At 40.2% G+C, this 13,788-nt stretch overlaps 1 protein-coding gene across 3 annotated transcripts in view; it reads right to left on the bottom strand.

Annotated features, from left to right (window-relative positions):
- Window positions 1-9,666: 9,666 nt before the first annotated feature.
- TFCP2 (transcription factor CP2) overlaps window positions 9,667-13,788 on the bottom strand; it is a 61,569-nt gene continuing 57,447 nt past the window's right edge. Inside the window, exons 14-15 of one of the 3 annotated variants that reach the window (XM_006168146.3) lie at window positions 12,520-12,571; window positions 9,667-11,664 (exon numbers count right to left, since the gene is read on the bottom strand). In XM_006168146.3, coding sequence (XP_006168208.1) covers window positions 11,630-11,664; window positions 12,520-12,571 — 87 coding nt within the window. In that variant the 3' untranslated portion in view covers window positions 9,667-11,629. Of the gene's footprint in view, window positions 11,668-12,519; window positions 12,572-13,788 lie in introns of all 3 variants that reach the window. The other 2 variants (XM_006168145.3, XM_027768143.1) reach the window with 2 other exon arrangements.

The following is a 13,788-nucleotide window of genomic DNA, read 5'->3' as shown; positions in this document are numbered from 1 at the left end:
CGGATGGGCGGGCCGGCCGGCAGGCGGCGGGGGACGGGCGGCTCCGGCAGCTCGGGTGCCCCCGGCAGCAGAAGACCAAGACGTCCCCGGCTCCGACTAACAATAGGCTCTGGCCGCAGCGCTCCGGCTCTTATAGGCGCCGGCACGTCCTGGCCGAGCCCCGGGGCAGCCTGGGAAATGGAGTCTCCTGCCGGCCCCCGCTCAGAAGCATGCCGGGAGTTGAAGGCGACAACTGCAGCAAAGCCAAAGCCGGCCGGCAAACAGGCTCCGGAGGTGGTGTCTCTGCAGCGGCGGACCCTGGGAAAGCGAGTTTGATGCCGCTGCAGCCTTTTGAAGGGGAAGAGAGGAGACCCCAGCAATAGAGCTTCAATGACAACGAATTCTGCCCTAGAGCGCCCCTTTTCTTTTGCTAAGACCACACTCTCATGCCAAAGGAATATTAATCTCTCTTCTCATGGGTCCTGGTCTTCAGCAGTAAGACTTCCTGCAGCTTGCCCAAGTTATTAAGAATATATAGGCACTATCTTGAGTTATCTACTTATATAATAGACTAATTTAGGTGTTTTCTTTCCACACAATTTTTACCATTATCTTTTATCTTCACAACTTTGAAACCTTTTTTTTCTTTTTGTTCTTTTTTTTTATTGTGAGAGGGAGAGAGGCAGGCACCCTCAAAAGGTCTTCATGCAGCGATCCTCCTGCCAGCTCTGCAGCCAGGGCGCACCCACCGGGTTGAGGTAGATCCCAGACTCTAACCTAGTCTTCCTAGTCTCTGTATCCTGCATCAACAGGCCCCTACTACCTGCACCAGGAAGGCTGGTCCTCCAACTCATTTTTTAAAAAAACGTATTTATTGGGGAGCACCAGATGGCATAATGGCTATGCAGCTGGACTCCCATGTGGTGAATGTGGTTCCAGTCCCAAACCCAGTGGCTTGAACTCATGGTGGGTGCGTGAGTGTGCATGCCCAAGATCCCTGGAGAAGGGATTGCTGCATGGCCATCCCCCCTGGGGGGTGATTTCTCTCTGTCTCTGTCTTGTCTGTCTCTCTCTCTGGCAAGTGCATACACCCTATAGTGAAAAACACTCCCCCCCCCAAATAATTTATTTTTAATTTATTCTTATTATTTTCAATCTGCTATAGGCTCACCAGAGAGAATGGGAAAGTAAGAAAGTAAACCACCAGGGCTGGTACTTGAACCGCAATCAGCCATGTGGGAGTCCTGTGCCTCAACCACCACACCATCTGCTGGGCCCTGCAGCCCATATATATTTTTAAAGAATTCTTTATTTATTATTATTTCTTAATTTGCTATAGGGCATGTGCACAAGTGAGAAAGAGAGCTAGACAGACAAAGCAAGCTGCCAGGTCTGGGACTCAGACTGCGGTTGGCCATGTAGAAATTCAGTGCCTTAACCACCATGCCACCTGCTGGCCCCTGAAAACCTTTTTTTTTCTTTTGAGAGATTTTTTGCTGGGGCCTGCAGGTGATTAAGAGTGCTGGACTCCCACATGACTGATTGCGGTTGAGTCCCAGACCTGGCAGCTTGCTTCCTCACTTTTCCTCCCTCTCTTTCTCTCACTCTGTCCCTCTATGACAAATAAACAAGCAAATAATAAATAAATAAATAAATTTTTAATTAAAAAAAGAGAGATTTTTCTATAGGGTACATGCACCAGCCAGAGAGACAAACAAAAAGCCAGAAATCACCCCCCAGGGGAATGGTCATGCTGCAATCTCTTCTCCTCCATTCCCGAGATTTTGGACATGCATGCACACATACCTGGCATGAGTTTTAAGCTGCCAGGTCCAGGATTTGAACCATGGTTGACTACATGGCAGTCCATTGATGTAACCATTACATCATCTGCTGGTCCCACAGCCCGTTTTTTAATAAAGGGAAACAGGGACCAGCAGTTAGCATAATGGCTGTGTTGCTGGACTCCCATGTAGTTGACCGTGTGTGCATGCCCAAGATCCCAAGAGGAGAATGGAGGAGAAGGGATTGCGTCGTGGCCATCCCCCCCTGGGGGGTGATTTCTCGCTTTCTGACTCAGTCTCTGTCTGGCGAGTGCATGTGCCCTATAGCAAAAACCTCTCCAAAAATAAATAAATAAAATAAAGGGAAACAAAGACTAGTAAGTCAAAAAGTTGTAGTGTGAGGTGCCAAAAAACACACAGCCTTTTTTGTTTGTTTTTTTTTTTTTAAAGAGGTTTTTTCTATAGAGCACTTGCATTCACTGGAGAGACAGAGACAGACAGAGAGACAGGAAATGAGAACTTAACCCCCCCCCCACCCCACCCCACCCCCCCGCAGAAGATGGCCATGCCGCAATCCCTTCTCCTCTTGGGATTTTGGGCAGGCATGCACATGTGCCTGGTGTGAGTTTTAAGACCCAAGGTCCAGGACTCAAATCACAGTCAACTACGTGAGAGTCCAGTGACATAACCATTATACCATCTGCTGGCCCCCAGCCTAGGTTTCTTACCTCTTGTCTCTCCCCTGAACCATAAGGCTCTGAAAGACCTAGGTGCATCCTCTGGTCCCCACCCCACTGCTCTCGCCATTATATCTGTTATTTTGTTTCCTTCTACTCTACCGTGCCATACCTACTTCAATATACTGGCCCACTGGCCTTACTGCAGTTCCCTCGGCAGGGCAATCAGCTCTTACCTCAGGGCCTTTTGCCTGGAGCATTCTTCTACCAGCTAGCTGCATGCTTACTTCCTCATTTAATATGTGCTCAAACGTCCCCACAGCAAAGAGCTTTCCAAACAATATTTCTAAAATGGTGCTTCGTCTCTATCCCTTGCCTTTTATTTTTTTCTTAGCATTACCAACTGACATATTTATTATTTTTTAGTCTTCTCTCACTTGACTAAATTCCATGAGAGCAAGGAATTGTTTTGTTTACTGTATTCTCAGCACCCAGTACAAAGCCTGATTCTTGACCTTTAGAAGCACAGTAGCTATTTCTTGGATAGGCTGATGAATAGCAGGATTTAAACTTAGGTTAGGCTGGTTCCAAATCCTGGTGCATTTTTCACTGCAACTAAGAAACTATGAAGCCATATCTGCTGGCTACCAAGCCATCTCAGCTTTAGAATGAAAGAAGTTGGATCATTCGGAGGGGAATGCCAAGAATTCTAGTCATCTCCCCTAGGTGACAACAGCAACACCAAGAGGCTAGGTAAGAATACAGCAAAATGAAAATGTAGATCACACATATGTACACAAAGAAAATAATCTTTAGGATACCATGTACTTATTTCCCTATCTGCTAAAATTTAGAGGCAAAATAACATTTGATCAAGGGTATAGACCCTGAAGAGCCGGTCCATGGCCTAGAGGTTAAGGCAGCTGGATCCCACACGACTGACTGTTTGCAGTCACAGACTCAGTGGCTTGAACAGCATGCCGGGCATTTGTGCATGCATGCCCAAAGTACTGAAAGGATAGAGAGATGGAAGATGAGAGAATATGGCATGACCTTGCCCCATGGGGGTGCTTTCTCCCTCTATTTCTCCCTAACAAGTACATGTGCCTTCTGGCAAAAAATTAAAAGTGTGGATCCTGGAGCCAGACTGCCTGAATATTACCCCAATCCTTCACTCACTAGTGGTGTGGTTCTGGGCAATGCATGTAACTTCTCTGCCTAACTTCCTCATCTGCAAAATGAGGGTAACTATGTATCTCATGGGGCTGTGTAAAGATTAAATAGTTAAAATATTGTAAAAATGTTTCTTCCAACACAGTCTGTACTATGTAACTCTTGGCTGCTACTCTGCCTGAATATTACCCCAATCCTTCACTCACTAGTGGTGTGGTTCTGGGCAATGCATGTAACTTCTCTGCCTAACTTCCTCATCTGCAAAATGAGGGTAACTATGTATCTCATGGGGCTGTGTAAAGATTAAATAGTTAAAATATTGTAAAAATGTTTCTTCCAACACAGTCTGTACTATGTAACTCTTGGCTGCTACTCTTTTTTTTAAAAAATTATTATTTATTTAATTTTACTTACTCATTCATTCATTTTAATTTGAACACACACACACACAGAAAAATAGAGAGAGAGAGAGGGAAAGAGAAAGCAAGCCACCAAGTGTGGGACTCAAACTGTGGTCAGTCATGTGGGAGTGTCCAGCACCTTAACTACCACTCCACCTTCTGGTCCCACTATTCTTTTTTTTTTTTTTTTTAGAGAGTTTTTTGCTATAGGGTGCGTCTGGTTGCTGGAGAGAGACAGAGACAGAAAACAAGAAATCACCCTCCCCCCACCGGGGGGATGGTCACGCTGCAATCCCTTCTCCTCTATTCTCTTCTCAGGATCTTGGGCATGCATGTACACGTGCCGAGCGTGAGTTTCAAGTCGCCAGGTCCAAAACTCAGACCATGGTCGACTAGGTGGGAGTCCAGCGATGCAAGCATTGCACCATCTGCTGGTCCCAAATATTGGCTATTTTGAGGACATCAGGTGGCATAGTGGTTATGGTGCTGGATTGCCACATGGCCAACTGCAGTTTGATTCCAGGACCTGGTGGCTTGAAAAATCACACTGGGTACATGTGTGCCCAAAATCCCAGGATAATGGAAGAGAAGAGATTGCAATGTGGCTATCCCCTGGGAGGTGATTTCTCACTTTCTCTTTGTCTCTCTCCAGCGAATGCACACACCCTATAGCAAAAATCTTTAATAATAATAATAAAAAAAGTTGATCAGTTGAGGCCTGAGAGATTATTTTGTCCACAGGCACACCCAGGAAGAGTAAGACCTGGGATTTGAACACAGACCTACATGACGTCAAAATATACTATATCAACTACCCCTTACCACCAAAAGATAAATAGGAATACCTGATAGAGAGGGAAAAATAAATAGGATAAAGGATATTACATGCTAAATTTCTTATAGAAAAATAATTAAGGGGCTGGCAGGTGGAGTTAAGGGCTCTGGATTCCCACATGGCTGACTGTGGTTCAAGTCCTAGACCTGATGGCTTGCTTTCTCACTTTCCCTTTCTCTCTGTCATTCTCTGGTCAAATTAAAAAATAAAAACAAATGAAATTAAATAATATTTTTTAAGATTTCTTATAGAAAAATAATTAAGATAAAAATAAGGTATTTGTTGAATAAGAATTAAGATAAAAAATAAGGTACCTTGTTTTTCTGAAAAGAAACCTGCAGAGTTAGCCCTGAAGCTGTATGTTACTTCATTTATTTACCATTAATTATATATCAGATCTACAGGGACAGGCATGACTTTGTGACTAACTCTATACTCAAAAAAAGAGATCAGTATGTGCACTTTAGGAAAAAGTGCCATAGCAGTTTGAAAGCAGAAATAGTGAAGAAGCTATAGAAGTAGCATCAAAGAAGTTTTCTAAAAGGACATACACTAAGGTATTTATATATGTGCATAATACACACACACATTCACACACCCCATTTAAAAAAAAAAACAAAATAAAATCAAAGTTTGAGCGATATATTGCAGAGGTGAATTTAAAAGGGCAGCTTAAGGGGCTGACAGTGGCATGCTGGTCAAAGATGCTGGATTCCCATATGGCTGACTGTAGTTCGAGTCCTGGACCTGGTAGCCTGCTTTTGCACTTTCCCTTTCTCTATCTCTGGTCAAATTGAAAAAATAATAATAACAAATGTAATTAAATACATAAATATTTTTTTTAAAACAGAAAAAAAAATAGAGAAAGAGCAGCTTAATAAATTTAAGGAGGTAAATGAAAGTCTGATTGTAAGATGTCTAGGGAATAATACTAACTAAATCCTTAAATAGAAAATCAGACATTAGACTCAGGAAGAAAACAGGAATCTGCAGTGATTAAAATGAAGAATGTGTATGTCATCTTAAGCAAATCTAAGACACAACAACATTGATTCACATAATAGGTAAACCAGTTATAACTAATGTCATGAAAGGTTACATCCAGTGCAAAATCGGAAAGACAGTATGTGATAGTATTAAAGTAGCAATAGCAACAGCCCTTATAATTTACATGAATGCAATTGAAATGTTTAAGTCATATATAACTTTTCAATCTCTTGAGTTTGAAATATAAATATTAGGGACCAACAGGTAGGGTGGTGGTAAAGGTGCTGGACTCCCAGGCAGTTTGAGTCCCAGATTTGGCAACTTAAAATATACACCAGTAAGTATGCACACATGCCCAGAATCCTGGGTATGGAGAGTGGAGGAGGGGAGACTGCAGCATGGCCATCCCCTTAGAGGGTGACTTGTCACTTTCCCTCTGTCTCTCTCCTCTCCAGCAGGCACAGGCATCCTATGGCAAGAACCTAAAAAAATAAAATAAAAAAAAGTTAGATTTACTTGTAATTTCTATAGACTTGCAATTTCTCTGAAGATTTTAGTTTAGGACTAATGTTCCAGAGGAACAACCCAGAGGAAATCTGTACGTGAAAAGGAAAGATGTAGAAATACGTGGAAATAGATGAAAGTTCATGATCAGAGGTAAAATACAAGGTCATTCAAAAAAGCAAGAATGACCAGCTGTGACAGCACAGCAGTAACGCTAGACTCAGTGATGCTGCAGCCATATGAAAAGGTCCTGGGCTTGTATCCCGAGGTTGCAACCCAAGGACTCCCTACGCATGCTAGCCATGTGTGTGTGCCTGTAGTCCCGACATGCTGAGGCTGGGGTGGATTGAGACAAGAAAAACCTGAGGGTGATTTTCTCTCTCTTTCTAATAGAAGAAATACATTTAAAAATAAGTTTATTTATTCATTTCATTATTATTATTTATGTATTTAATTTACTATAGGGCACAGCACTCACCAGAGAGAGAGAGAAATGAAAAGAGAAAGTGGAAAGCTGGACACTGGGACTTAACCTTGGATGGCCATGGGGGAGTCTAGTGCCCCAACTGGCACGCCACCTGCTTGCTCTAAAAAAAAAAAGAAAAAAAAAAAAAAAAAAGAAATTAAAACAAAAGGAGAAAAACACAGAAACAAATAGGTGCTGGTGGCATTATTCCCAAGTCACATAGGGCATCTTTCCCAGCTCATTCCATTTCGCAGTGATAGTACCATCTTCCTCATTTAAATCTTGGAGTTGGTATAATGAAATAAAAATCTAATTACAAACTGAAAGTAAATATTCTAGCAGAAAAAAGTCTTAATCCACAACTAAGAACATAGAGCATTTACAGAAGACACAAAAGAATGATGCGAAATTACTCTCCTTGAAAGAGAACACAAATGATCCAGCTAGTTGAGACTGAATTTCTCGTAACAGACTAAATTCCTCCAGAGCAATTACTCATGGCCACGGAGGGAGACTACAGATTCAATAAAATGATAAATGGTTCTTCAGCTTCAGATCTCCAGTACAAAACTACCTGGAATTGTTAGATCTGGCCAGAGAAAAAAGCTACAACAAAAAAAGAAACATTCAGTCCTGATTTCAAATAGTTACACCCCAGATTTGTGTTGAAGCTTCATTCAGTCCCTCGTGATTTGCAAGATAGTTCCAATCTCTATAGTCACAGATACAAAAGATTCTCAGAATACTTGGGGATACACAGGGTTCTGAGAGCATTCCTCCAGTGGCTGGCTTCATTATCCCACACCTTCTACACTTGCCAAGCTTTCCCATGTACCTCCAGCTCAGTGGTGAGATCACGCCTGTCCCTGACAACATACCCAGTGCATGACAGTGCCTGACTTCCAGAGATCAGAGCCTCTGCTTCCTCACGTGGATCTCACTTTCTCAGATCTCTGGTTGTCTTCTTTTGGTTGTCTTCTCTTTTTTTTGGAGCAGTTTTTGCTATAGGGTGTGTGCGCTCACCAAAGAGACAGAGACAGACAGACAGCAAAAAATCACCCTCCGGGGGGGATGGTCACGCTGCAATCCCTTCTTCAGTCTCCTCTTGGGATCTTGGGCACACACGCACACACGCAGGGTGTGAGTTTAAGACACAGGGTCCGGGATTCGAACCACAGTTGACTATGTGGGAGTCCAGCAATATAGTCATTATGCCAACTGCTGGTCCTGGTTGTCTTCTTTTTGTTGCATTATAGTCACTCTCCAGCCAATAAGACCATTTCTTATCAGTGGCTTCTTAAATAAATCATTATGTGGGCAAAGATTCTTATTGAGTCATAATAATGGACAATCAATCTTATTATTTAATAGCCACATTTTGTATAATGACTAATAGTCAATCCTTAGTTTCCTGTAACAATCCCTTCCCCTTTTATTTCCCAAAAACTCCTTTTTAACTATCAGGTCTCTACATGGAACCTATTTTCCTTCAATGGAACAGTACAGACAATGGCAAGTCAAATGGGATGCTACTCCACTTCTCAGAAGGGCCCAGAATTTAACCATTCTACTTCTCCTATACCCTCACTCTGATGGAAATATCAAATCAGCTGCTTTAATTTAAATATTAACTCTCACATGTTTTTAAACAAATAAAATCCAGTGAATTTTACTTCTGAGGATATATCCTTTTATTCAAAGAATTACTTAATTATGGGACCAGCAGTTAGCGTAATGGCTATGTCGCTGGACTTCCATGTAGTCAACCACGGTTCGAGTCCTGGACCCGATGGCTTAAAACTCATGCTGGGTGCATGTGCATGCGTGCCCGAGATCCCGAGAGGAGAATGGAGGAGAAGGGATTGTGGTGTGGCCATCTCCCCTGGGGGGGGGGTGATTTCTCGCTTTCTATCTCTTTGTCTCTGTCTTTCTGGCAAACGCACACACTCTATAGCAAAAACCTTTCAAAAATAAAAAAGAATTAATTAAATTATTATTATTTTAATTTGCTACAGGGCACACATACTCACCAGAGAGAGAGAGAGAGAGTGTGAAAGCAAGTCACCAGATATCTGAGACTTGAACTGTGCCACATGGGAATCCAGTGCCTTAACCATCATGCCACCTGCCGGCCCTCTGAGGATATATCTTAAAGACACAGAACTTGTGAAGATGTCTGTTCAAATGTATTTAATCTAAATGGGATCCATAAGAAATGGTCATTTATAAAAACGAATAATGTAGACCTATAAATTCTAATATAGGTTGTCAGGAAAGTCATGACGTATTTTTCTGTGCAACTCAATAGATGTATTCTCCCGACCCAATAGGAATGTCTTCAAGATATGTCAAATATGGGGGTTGGCAGGTGGCATGGTGGTTAAAGGTGCTGGACTTCCACATGGTTGACTACAGTTCAAGTCCTGGACCTGGTGGTTTGCTTTCTTACTTTCCCTCTCTTTCTGTCTCACTCTGATAAAATTGGAAAATATTAAAAATAATATAAATAATAAAATAATTCTTTAAAACAAGATTTGATAAATGAGAAAATCAAATTGCAGATCATTCAGTATAACATAAACCCATCTGAGTATTTGTATATATGTGTGTGATGGGGAAGGATTTTTTGCAATGATTACCTCTTAGAGTGGGACTATGAGGTAAAGAGAAAAACTTACAACTTTCTTTATTGTTTGAAAGTATCGTTTTGTGTACTATTTTCATAAGGAAAAGACTGGTTTAAAATTTTAATTTATCTCAAACAGTCAATAATGAACATACACAATTTTTTAAAGCAAAGTGAATAATTATAATATTCTATATAATTACTGATTATATAGAACTGATGCAATAGATTTTTTTCTGAAACTAAAGAAAACCTAAGAAATTTTCTGGTAAGTTAAGAATTTAATTACAAAGTTGTATAAATTCATTTCTATAAATATGAAGACTATTCTAAAAAAAAAGACTACTGTGACTTCAACTAAAAAGTAATAAGTGTAAGGTAGTGATAGAACTCTATGCACCATTTGCAGTGAGCAAAGTTACAGATTCACAGAGTTAGAAGAGACTTTAAAAGTCACCGAATCCCACCTTCCCACTCTAATAGCCAAACAGAATAGAAAAAAAAGAACCAAAAATCAAAACCAATAGTAGCTTCCTAAGGAGATTGCTAAGAACCAGTCCTAGAAACAATAAGACTAGAGATGCCTCTTCAAAATGGGGACATCTGGTAATCACTAAAAATTCATTTTAACTTAATATGTCAATTGCCTGGGTCGATTTTAAATAAGTCATTGACTTAATTTTCTGGTTTTAAGGTTTTCAATTTGTTTCAATCCAACAGAAATTATACCATGTTGCAGGTCGATTTTAATGAACAAAAGGTCTGTATAAAAACATTTTAACTTTATCAAATGCTTTAAAAACACACACACAAATCCAAATCCAATACAGAATCTTTACATATTATCTTTGTTCGCATCAACATAATCTATAAAGGGAAACCTGGATAAAACTTTACATGAGAAAAAGTAACACCCATGTTGCTACTCACTTACACACACACACACACACACACACACACACACACACGATTATTCTTAAGGAAGAACACAAACATATGGGAAGAGAATGACTGGGTTAGGAATTTCTTATAAAGCTTATATAAAATACTACATGAATAAAAGAACTTCCTATACCAAAGAAGATGCAGAGAGCAGGAAACAGAAAAGAGGGATTAGCCTAACTCATTAATAAATAGTTTGAGCATATCATTCAAGAGCAGTGAATTTTGGGAGTTATAAATATTACCAACATTTCACCACCTTAGATTCTGTGATTCTGGTAACTGGTAATACTTTAAAATAATTTATATTTTCATTTTTAATAAATCTTGATTCATTCATCATAATTTAGGTGTGGTTTGTCACTGCCAAAGGTTGATTCCCCAGTTCACACTCGGTGTTATATCCTGTCCACCAGAAGACCCACAGTAAGGGACGATGGTGAGTGCAGGCTATGAAGGGTGCACTGCTGGCATTAGATGATGATTAATAAGAGCCAGATGGCCTGGGTCTGGGTTTCAGCATCACTGCCAGCTAGCTGCCTATTACTTAGCAAGCTACTTAGCCACTGTGTCTCCACTTCCTCATCTTTGGCTAGGGATCACTATAGTACCTACTTCATATAGGATTCTTAAGAGGATTAAACAAGATAATCTATTCAGAGAATTTATCACACTGCCTCACTCGATAAATGTTAGCTAAAATTACTATTCGTTGTACTATTACTGGGGAACCAAAAGGAAAATTCTCTGTATGTATTTTCTCCTCCTTTGAAGTTTTCAGGGACCAATCATGGGAAAAAGCAGAGACCCAGTATACTGGAGGCAAAAGAGATTAAGGACCTAATCTTACGAATATAGATATTCATTTTTATATTAGAAAAAAATTACATGGCTCCATATCACAAAATTTAACATCTTTTCATTAAACATCACACAAGTCCCATCATCATTATACCTTACATATACCCTAAATAATGCAGAGTTTCTACTGATAGTCAATAACAACAGAGTCCAGAAATTTTAACCATGAAATAGCTGCAGAAATACTGCATTTTAGGCAGTAGTCTGTGTGTGCTGCAAGAGCTTAGGTTAACACAGAGGGCTGGGATTCCACCTCCATGGCCTGGACGTCCCCACACACAGGCAGATGGTTGGGTTCCTGCAGACCTTCAAAGCTTCATTCACACCCCTCCTCAAGAGGGCAGTTTTCAGGAGAAAGCAGCAGCAGCAGCCACAGGACATGGAATGTCCCCTCCTACTTCAGTATGACATGATAGCTATCATTGGTTTCTGCTGTAAAAAGGAAAAAGAGGGAGAGAAAGAGAGAGAAAATAATCTTTAGTCATTTCTAAGACACAGTAGGGAAAAGAATATAATAAGGCTTGTGAAAGAAAAAAAAAAAGGCTTCTGAGAAAAAAAATCCCAGCAGGACAAAAAGCAGCATATGTATTAGTCAGCACAGAATACTTGTAATAAATATGGATTATAAAAACAACGTGTCTCAATTTCTTCATTCTTCAATGGAAGATGGGAGAGAATGGTGGACAGTTATCAAGCATGCTTTGTTTAGGCTGATAATGGGAAGAAACCAATTCACACAAAAGAACTATCTCTAAAAATGCCACTTTTTTTTTTTTTTACCTCAGTTAGGGTTGATATTTTCCCTATCTCTCCTAAAAGAAGTATAAAAAAGTATTTTTTTTCCTTTTTTTATTATTATTATTTTTTCATTTCATTTTCTTCCATACATTCAATCACATTATTATTTGTCTTACAAAATGGATATTTAAACAGGTGAACATTACAGAAAAATTTTTTTACACTAGTATTATAGAAAGGTGTTTGGAAGTCAGCAGATGGCAGAATGGTTACGTTGCTGAAATCCAGCCATAGTTTGAGTCTCAGACCCAGTGGCCTGAGAATAACACTGGGCACATGTGTGTGTGTGTGTGCCCAAAATCCCAGAGGAGAATGGAGGAGGAGGGATCGTGATGTGTCCATCTCCTCTGGGGGTGGGGGGGTGACTTCTTACTTTCCTTTTCACTGTCTCTGACTCTCTTTCTTCCCAGCAAGTGCATGTGCCCTATGGTGAAAACTTCTAAAAAAAGAAAAGAAAGAAAGGTATTTATCTTACTATTTTATTACCTTTCATTGTATCCAGAATAAAACAGGCTTCTTCCTGAAAGTTCTGTATCATCTAAAACAAATGAAAATAAAATTTTCATGAATTATTTATTTAATTATATTGGTTATTGTTATTTATTTATTTATTTATTTAATCTGACCAGAAAGAGACAGAGAGAAAGGGGAAGTGAGAAAGCAAGTCACCAGGTCTGGGACTTGAACCACAGTAGGCCATGTGGGAGTCCAGCACCTTAGCCACCATGCCATCTGCCAGCCCCCCCCCAATTTCTTCAACTGCCGATTATTGAACACTTTGGTTTGCTGCATTTATTTTGACTATGTGCATTCACTACAACAGATTTAAGTGAAGCATAATCCCTCTCTATCTCCATGTTCCTAAGGACTACTCCTCATCCAAAAGAATTTAGGTGGGAGATTTTACAGCACCCCAATGAAGTACTCATGAATACCTATAGAGAATAATTTTTTCCTTCTTTTAAAAGCCTACCTCTTAAGCCTGCTTTTTTGTTTTTCCTCCTCTGTTTGGATTCTAAATTCTAAAATCTTTTTTATAGAGGGATTTATGCTATAGGGCATGAGCACTTGCCAGAGAGAGACAGAGACCGAGGGTCAGAAAGCGAGAAATCACCCCCCGGGAGGATGGCCACACTGCAATCTCTTCTCCTCCATTCTTCTCTTGGGACTTTGGACATGCATGCAATATGTGCTTGGTATGAGTTTTAAGCCACAGGATCCACGACTTGAACCACCATTGTCTACATGGGAATCTAGCAATGTAACCATTATGTCATCTGCTGGTCTCTAAAATTCTAAAATCTGGGGCTGGCAGGTGGCATGGTGGTTAAGGGCACTGGACTCCCATATAGCAAACCATGGTTTGAGTCCCAGATCTGGTGACTTGTTTTTCTCACTTTCCCTCTCTCTTTCTCTCTCACTCTGTTCCTCTCTTTCTCACTCTGTCCCTCTCTTGTGAAATTAAAAATAAAGTTAAATAAAATAATAATAAAAACATTCTAAAATCTGAAAATTCTGGAACAGTAGCCTTGAAAGTAAAGTATGCATTTCCCCAGATTAACCCCCAAAAAGGAATTACACAGACATTGAGAGGGTTATGGGACAAAAGACTTCCAGGTTTTTAACTCTGTATGTATTCTTTCCTAGAACCTCTTTATTTTTTCTTCCTCACTTTCCCTTCTCACATCTCTTCTTTCCATTTTTATTAAAAAAAAAAAAAAAAGGAACCAGAAGTTAGAATACCGGCTATTTTGC

Source organism: Tupaia chinensis, unplaced genomic scaffold (assembly GCF_000334495.1).
Source record: "Tupaia chinensis unplaced genomic scaffold, TupChi_1.0 Scaffold145652_1, whole genome shotgun sequence".
NCBI lineage: Eukaryota > Metazoa > Chordata > Mammalia > Scandentia > Tupaiidae > Tupaia > Tupaia belangeri.
The sequence above is the reverse complement of the archived record's forward strand: the minus strand, read 5'-3'. Positions and strand labels throughout refer to the sequence as shown.